General features: G+C 33.7%; 2 protein-coding genes across 2 annotated transcripts; both read left to right on the top strand.

The window, feature by feature from the left end:
• LOC107644488 (thioredoxin-like 2, chloroplastic) lies at positions 226 to 3,841 on the top strand (the record flags this gene model as incomplete). Its single annotated transcript, XM_016348354.2, is given in 4 exon segments — positions 226 to 416; positions 1,177 to 1,356; positions 2,220 to 2,384; positions 3,290 to 3,841. Coding segments are annotated over 4 exon segments (666 nt in total). The 3' UTR covers positions 3,428 to 3,841.
• Positions 4,418 to 8,088, top strand: LOC107641324 (PRA1 family protein F2-like). The gene has a single exon (XM_021103012.1). It carries the CDS (start codon positions 4,722 to 4,724, stop codon positions 5,328 to 5,330), a length of 609 nt encoding a protein of 202 aa, XP_020958671.1. The 5' UTR covers positions 4,418 to 4,721; the 3' UTR covers positions 5,331 to 8,088.

Raw genomic sequence — 8,851 nt, 5'->3', positions numbered from 1 at the left:
GGGGAAGTGGGTAGAAAAACCCCAAAAATATCAACAAACTTCACTTCTTTCTTTTCCAATTCCCACTTCCCACTTCCCACTTCCCACGATCGATTTCAATCTATCTTCTCTGTCTCATCTCATTCTCATGTGCCCAATTCAACCTTTTCCACTGTTATCTCAACCTATAAATATTATTATAGCTTTTTAGTTCCTTCCCTTTCTTCTTCTTCTTCATTATTTTGTGTGTGTAAATGGCACATGTTGTTGATGCTATTCGGTTATTGCAATTCCAACCTCTTCTTCTCCTTCCTTCAACCCTCAACACTTCTTCCAACATCAATAGGGCACTCTCACTCTCACTCTCTCCCATCGCTTCTTCTTCCTCTGCTTCTCTTGCCTCTGCAGCTCCCAGAAAGCACTTGCTTTCTTTCAAGGTAATCAAATTATGAATACCCTCTTTTTTTAACCTTCTCTTGGCTTTGTCTGCATTGGAGAATTATGAATTTTGTGACTGAATTGCTGGGAAATTAAGTACCTTTATCTCACCCCATGTTGTAGATTTATGAATTTGTTAATTGTGTTATTCAAATTAAGTAACTTTATGGCACCCCATGTTGTAAATTTGCTCAATTATGCTCCCACGTTGAAATCTCAGGAGTTAATTGATAAAAGTTAACACAAGTAAGTTTAGGAGAATTCCCTTTTTTTTTGGGTTTTGGTTCATAGTGTATATCTTTGCACATTACTATGATCTTGCATGCTCCAAGCTTAAAAATGCTGCACCATGCGTTGCGTATTGAGAGAAGGCTTCTTTGAACTGTTATGGTGTTCTCACTTTATTATGTGATGATCTTACTCTGTGTAAAGAATTAGAGATGGCCTATGAATTCTATAGTATGATGAACTAAACTATCACATCTTTATGTTGTGAGTTTATCTGTAATATGATCATCGATGCTAATTTTCAAAACATTTCATTTACTATCAGAAATCAATGCTAATTTTTTGTTTGTTTATTTCTTTTTTTCTTTTCATTCGCCTTTGGCTTTTTTATTGACTGGGAGTTTATGTGTAATATAAGTTAAATATTTTGTACAATAGCTTAGAAAGTAACTCCTTTTTGTGAACTGACTACTACTATATATATATACATATATATTGACAATTTTTGTTATTTGCTACTCTTTATTTCAGGTATGTGCAAGTGTTGCTGAAACTGGTCAACCAAAATGGTGGGAAAAGAATGCACCAAATATGATTGACATTCACTCCACGCAAGAATTTCTGAATGCTTTAAGTGGAGCTGGGGATAGACTAGTTATTGTTGAATTCTATGGAACTTGGTGTGCATCGTGCCGAGCATTATTCCCCAAGGTCTCTCTACTTCCTGAACCTTGCCTCCTTTTTTCATTCTAATATTTTAGCTTCTAGATAATTTTCTCTTTTCGGTAAAAGCAGCATAGCACTTAGGATTACATTATGGAAATTATACAAGTGGTAAAATTATTATTGGCCAATTATTCATTAATCATAGAAATGTGAGCATTTTTTAAAATTATATTGAGCATTAGCAGGTCTTGTAAATCTTAATTAGTGGATTGTTACTTTGAACACAAATAAGATAGGGTCTAGAGTTCTCGCTGACTTGTAACTGGCTGTGTCTGAGATATTGTCTGTTACCATCAAACAAGGATTAATACAGGTTATGTGAATAGCTGATTCATATGTCAATTATGATCAACATGGATTACATGCTTTGTTTCGGTTCCAGGCAAATTGAAACCTTTGAATTTGTTACCAACTTACTGAATACATGATTTTATAGCCATGTATTGACTTGCTTTATGAAGCCTTCCTATTTTCATTTTGCAATACTCATTTGAATCGTGTATAAAAACTTATATGTAAAAAGATAGCTCCTAGTTGTTTGATGATTCATCTTTATAACTCCCAAGAAAGAGTTTGGCTATCCATGCTGACGCTTACTGCACGGCACTCCTGGAAGAGAGGGCTTAACAAAATATCATCCAGTTGTTGCAGAATAGCAGGGAAATATTGATTTATTTAAGTCTGGATGAAAAAATTCAGTACACGACGTAATCAGAATTTTTAACATTTTTGGTTGATATTGTTAAATTACTTCTATAAAAAAAACAAAGTTACTTTTGAATTTCCAAACTGCTGAAATATGTCTCGGATGTCCTGAGTCCTGATGTTTTTTTAAATGGATCTGGCAGCTATGCAGAACAGCTGAAGAACACCCTGAAATTCTTTTCCTAAAAGTGAACTTTGATGAGAATAAGCCGATGTGCAAAAGCCTGAATGTAAAAGTACTTCCTTACTTCCACTTTTATCGAGGGGCTGAGGGGCAGCTGGAGTCATTTTCCTGTTCACTTGCCAAGGTAATTCTTATCATTTAGTTCTAGTTATGTTCTGCATTTATAGTTTGTTTCAAGGGATCAAGGAGCAGTTACCAATTGGTTCCTGTTCTGGACCCAGGAAGGTTCATAATCGTTTGATTCGTGCTATATGGAGAAATAGTCATTTTATTTGCATTATACAATGAATATCTTAAACTCATCTTCCAAGTTGCTAATAATGAGTAGTAGTTTATAAGATACTTGGATTTCTCTCTTTCAACCTTGTGCATGTTTTGCTCAAGCCTAAAGACCCTAGGGTAAATCGAACAATAATTGACCAACTGCAAAATATTTCTTCTGTTCCCTTTTATTTGTCGCAATCGCTTTTTGTGCATCATTGGATATTGTATCGCAGTTGATAATGACGGTGATAGATAAAAGGGAACGGAGGGAGTAATAATGCCTATTAGAGTGCTCAGCTGGTGGAATGAATGAATTCTGAAGAATGATAATTAAGTTTATATAAGCACATAGAATACAATAAAAATACATGGTATATAAGCATAGAGTTTAATTTTGATGCAATAACAGTGTCAAACATTTTACACAGTCGGTCGATCACATCCATTCTTTTGGATGACCATTCACGCAGTCAATGTGAAAAGTAGTTATTTTAAGTTTTTAACTGATACGCCGTTATGTTATTGAATGCACATGTGAAACTGTTTTACACTGACAGTGCATCAGAATTAAATTCATAAACATATATATATGCTCACTCTGTTTTCCTTATGAAGGACAAGAATTGTCTACAAACCTTCTAGGAATATAGTGAGGCAAATATAAAATGATGGATATAGACTTTATAGTTATTTGATATGTGATAGTGAATACAATACAATGCTTTTAGTTTTGAGAAAAAGCTAATGGTTATTTGAACTTTACAGTTTCAAAAGATAAAAGAGGCCATTGAGACACATAACACTGCTAGGTGCAGCATTGGTCCACCAAAGGGTATTGGTGATCTGCTTCTTGAACCTTCCAATGTTCCTGTTCCCAAGGATAGACCAGCAGAACCTGTTTGAAGCATAGGTGCATCTTTGTAATTTATAAGGTGGTTTCACAAAGGGAAAGAAAAAACCCCTCAAAAGAAGGCTGTGATCTAGAGAAAACTTATTGATATGAAGGGATTTATATAAATGTATTCTGTATATTTTTCACTTATTTTTTTTAGAAGGATAATATAGCACTCAGGAGTTGTTTTAACTCTACTTCATTCTTTTTTCCATTCATTAGCTGATTGTAATCAAATACTTGAGAACTTCAGTGAAAATGAATTAAGGATTAAGCTGTATTTAGTTGAAACATTTATTTTTATGTAAACTGAACATCACTTGTTCAGGCTTAGAAATGGGTAATTAATTTATTTAGGCTGGCTTTCTACCTAGCTTAGAAAACATTACTTGAATTTTGGCCAATGAGAGGATGTGTTTTATGAATTTGTTCTTGTTTTATACTTCAAGTTGACATATTCTTTTTATTTATTATTATTAGAAAGAATGTGGGATTCAATGTGGAGGTGTATGTATGTTTTTTTTGGCAAGATAGAATCCGTACACATATTTCTTATAATTGAGTGGTTAATTTTATGTTAGTTTATATTATAACATTTTCATATTGCTTTTTATAACTATATACTAAAATTTACTACCCATGTTATGTGTCAATAAAATCCCATTACCCATATACTTAAAAAGCTTATTCTACTCATGTATTTTCTTTGATTTATTTAAGAATATTACAATATTAGTTGTGATTAATCATATTGGACATTAAACCGTATAAATTAGTAGTGGTGCTAAGGAATTTAGTTAAGGAGTTTAATTTTGATTTTTGATAATGTAAAACGTTTTATACAGTTATGTAATCGTATAACATTATACGATTGAATGTACGAAATGCATAATTAATATTAGTTTTATACAAACTATTCTTACTTTGAACCTTAAATTTCTTTTGAAAGATTATATTTTCTTGTTTTCTTTGTAAAAATTTTAATATCTAAATTTAATAAAGCTTAGTAATAATATTCTCCTACAAAAACGTAGAGATCCAAACATTTGGGTTTGTTATAAACTAATTTGAAAAAGTAAATCACTAAATCAAATACATCCTCATTTTCTCATTATTCAATCTTCAATATTGAATATTTACAAGGAAATGTAAAAAAGTGAGAAACAAAGTAAGCACCTTATGATTCAATATCCATAACCTTATACTCAATCACATCATTTTTCACAGTTCATACAATGCCATCATAATTACCATTATTCCCTGAATTAACCAAAATTTTTCATTCTCCATCATATCTTTCAAAAAATGACAACAACTTATGGAACAATCTCAGAAGAACTTGATGTATCAACACATTCAAGCTTAGTATTCTTTTCACATTCGAAAGAGCGAGTTCAATCGGGTTTAGGCACAACAAGACCATGGAAGGAAATGATCCAATCCTCTCGTCACATGAACCTTCCTCGTTCAATGCTTTCAGCAATCCAAAGGGTCAACACAAACGCAAAGCATTTTCGTGCAAACTACGTGATAATCATATTGTTTGTGCTTTTTCTTAGCTTATTGGGACACCCCATCTCACTGATCATACTAATTTTCATGATGATTGCATGGTTGTTCTTGTATTTCCTTCGAGACACACCTTTGGTGATTCTAAGGTACGAGGTTGATGAGAGGTTTGTTGTGATCTGTTTGTTTTCGGTTACAGTTGGTTTGCTTGTTCTGACAAATGTGACATACAATGTGCTTGTTGGAATGTGTGTTGCTCTATCTCTTGTTTTGGTTCATACTTTGGTGAGAGACACAGAGGATTTGTTCACAATGGATGAAGAGGTAGGGATTGTAACAGCTACAAAACCAGGTGTTAAAGTTCCTCTAAGACAAGCTGCTTCCTCTTCTTTTACTTCATCATAGTACCAAAATTAACAACAAATTCTTTGCCTTTCTTAGGTTATAGATAGAGAGATAGATAGAAAAGATGCCTTTTTTTTATGTCTTTCATTATCCTCATATTTTTGGATGATCACATAATTAAAAATTTTATTTTAAAAAATGTTTTTATGTTTGTATCTGCCTGTGTTTCTATCTTGGTTGATTTGGTAACTAATTGTTTAATCTATGAATAAGTAAAGGGAGCCAATGACCTAAACGTACAATGTGCACAATGGAGGTTTAGGAAGTATTAGAGATATGACCATTAGTGTTACATTGTCTTGTCAGGTTACGCTTTTGAGATGAGTGGTTTCATGATATGGTATTAGAGTTCTAGATCTAAAAGGTCAAAAGTTTGATCCTTGGTGAATCTCAAAATCAGCTTAAGCTTTTGGGATAAGCATTGACTCCCTAGCAGTACTCTTAATCTATTTCTTTAAAAAAAAATATTCCCATACAAAATGAAAGAATACAAAAATAAAAGAGTGTCGCAATAGAATTTCTATATCCTATATATGATATGAATATGCATGCGAGTATAATTCTTCTTTAAGAAGTACAAATGGACACTTACACTTAAATGTGATATGGTATTCAAATACAATTCAATAGTATGAAGTCAATTCATTTAGGCACGAGATTCATATACACGTCTATATTTCTCTCATAAAGTGCCCTCAAGTTCTAGCCTTGTCTTTATGTAACTTGTGATGACATGACTATAGATCCCTTCACATGTAGATCAAATTTCATCAATATTACCTTCCTCGATTCTTGTCTCATATTTATCTCACCTTTACAGAAACAAACCTACCAACTATAACTCCACGGCTGTGAATAGAATCAGCCCCACGAGACTTCGACTCTAACAAGTGGTTAAGGTCTTTATGCTCACAGCTTTTCTTCATAAACTGTGGTGACCAAGCACGGTTTCTACTAGCATTTTTCCTTCATAATCCATGGTAAGCAGCTGCTGTTTATGTTCAAAGTTTCCTAAATGTAAACCGTGACAATCTCCCACGGTTTATGCACAAATTGAAAACTGTGGTTACATACCACGATTTACATAATAACCAAAAAGGACATTCACGTAAACGAATTGAAAATGTTGCATTTGAGTAAAAAATTTTCACAATCATTTTAATCAAGTAAATTGCCCTTTTAAAAATGTTGTGTGCGAAAGTGTAAGTGTGAGTGTGCAGGTATTTGTGATGTTGTAATGTTTAAAATTAGATGTGTCTAATTCATTTGGAAAAAGAAAAAATAAGTCTCAGATCTTAAGACCAAATTAACACCTCTAGATAATTCAACCTTTAATTTTCACTCTGCTTTTCACCAGAAGTGTGTGATCATACAAAAAAGGGAACATTTATCATTGCCTCCATGCCCTTTACACTTTGAATGATTATTAAGGGAGGAAAGAAAAATGCTAATTAGATGGGAATGAACTGTAGGAGGATCCGAAAAACTTACATATACCTAATCATATTCACTCAAGTTACGGTTAGTGGATAATAATGATACTAATTCGAATAATATAAAAGATGCCTTGCAAACAAAATTATAATTTAGAAGCTCTGGCACGTCATACTCCACAAGCCACCAATTGCAATGCAATAAGAGACGTGGTCCAAAAAGTACTAATTTCCCATACTTTAATACCATTATAGATCACAATAAAATAAATAAATAAACACCATGCTTTACTTTTGATAGGATGACACGGATAGCAACTAAGCTATTTCTCTAACTTAACGCTTCAAAAGAAAATAATCACAAAACTTTGAAAAAATGAAAATATTAGAAAATGGATCAATATCAAGAACTTTTGAAGTAAATATTCTACTATGAACCATTTGATTGGATTAAAGTATTAAACACAGATATATAGCTGTTCGGTTGTTTGTTGGATCAGTTGAGGAGAGGTTGTTGGGAATGAGGGTTCGAACCTGAATGCGAGAGCTGAGGTGAGAAAATGAGCTTGTAAATCGTTGGTTGATCAGCGGATAGAGTCACCTACAAAGATATTCCAATGTCAAAATCAGTGTCTATACGATGAGGCGACTAATAATTAGGATTACAATGGCATACCTGGAGCTCTCTCCCTTATCTTCATTCGTCCGAGTGGACTCCTATCTCCTTAGGGCCCAACTCCTTTCATAACTTTTGCCAGCTATCGAGTCTTTCATTGTTCGTGTCACGCGGAAGGGCAAGCGTCCGTTTGTTGGGTCGTGCGGGGGTCGCGTTCAATTGGGCCAGAACAGTGCTCCTAATACGTTAGAATGTGATACGCGTGACTCCGGGTCCCTGGACCACAGCCTCTACTCAACGCAAGTAAGCCATCATTAATTTGGGGGAATGGATCCTCTTCATTGTTAAAAAAAATTGAGGGTGTAAAGTGTGATCTCTAGCCTTTCATTCTTCTCTCTCTCATATTTATTATTGATCCCACTTAAAAAATTAATGGTGAGAGATTACACTTTACTCTCTCAATTGTTAAAAAAAATTGAGAGGATCCATTCCCTTAATTTGGACTTCTAGAGACTTCTTTGCATGTGGGGGTTGCCCCAACGCTCGATTTGAGATCGTCACCTTAATCGTTGTGCCTGGAGCATTAAATGTTTTTTAAAAGAGATTTAAAAGCGTGTGGAAAGACCAATTTTATTCTTAATCTTTCGTACTTCTCCTCCTTCAGTTACAATTATTTTTCCCACTTCATTCTATCATTTTTTTTCTCTTTCTCCTTCTTTCACACAATTGCCCCCACCATTCTTGCAGTTCCTCATCCTTTTTGCCACGACTACTATTGTTGGTACTGCTTGGGAATTTTGCTTTATTATTGTAGGGAACTTGCCATTTTTCTTTATCATTTTTCTTCATCAAAATATTGCTAAGTGACTATTTTTTGTGCCAATTTTGCTCTTGTTTGTCATTGTTACTATATCTCCTTTTATTGTTACCGCTTCTTGCTCTGGTGTCTGTTAAGTAGTTTTTAGAAGAGTACCATAAGTGTCACTATCGTGGTTTAGGCTATGGTAATTTTAGGCTAGAATGGTTTAGTGTAGAATGAGTTTAAGGTTAGGATATTCCTTCCTCCTTGTGATTAATGTAAGTGATGTCTCTCCTGTATATATGGCGATGCGACTTTTCGTGAACCGTTATGTGTGGTACATATCCGACGTGATAAGTACCTCTTCTAGGATAACCGCAGAGGACTTGCAAGAGCCCTGGGACTCAGGGACGATGTGCGGAGGCGGTCCCGAAAAAGCTCAGTTTTTAGTCCTATTCTCCGAGAACTTGTCTAATTTTATAAATTTATCATGTTAACGGTCAATTAAAATATATATTATGGTGTCACTTAATTTTTTACATGAACAAATTTTGACATAGTTAACAACGAAAACGACGAAATAATTAAAATAATTAATTTAAATTTTTTAAAGAATGAATTTAATTTAAAGAATATTTTAAAAATGATTAAAAAATAAAATGAACTAATTTAA

This window comes from Arachis ipaensis, chromosome B05, assembly GCF_000816755.2.
Source record: "Arachis ipaensis cultivar K30076 chromosome B05, Araip1.1, whole genome shotgun sequence".
Lineage (NCBI taxonomy): Eukaryota > Viridiplantae > Streptophyta > Magnoliopsida > Fabales > Fabaceae > Arachis > Arachis ipaensis.
The sequence above is the reverse complement of the archived record's forward strand: the minus strand, read 5'-3'. Positions and strand labels throughout refer to the sequence as shown.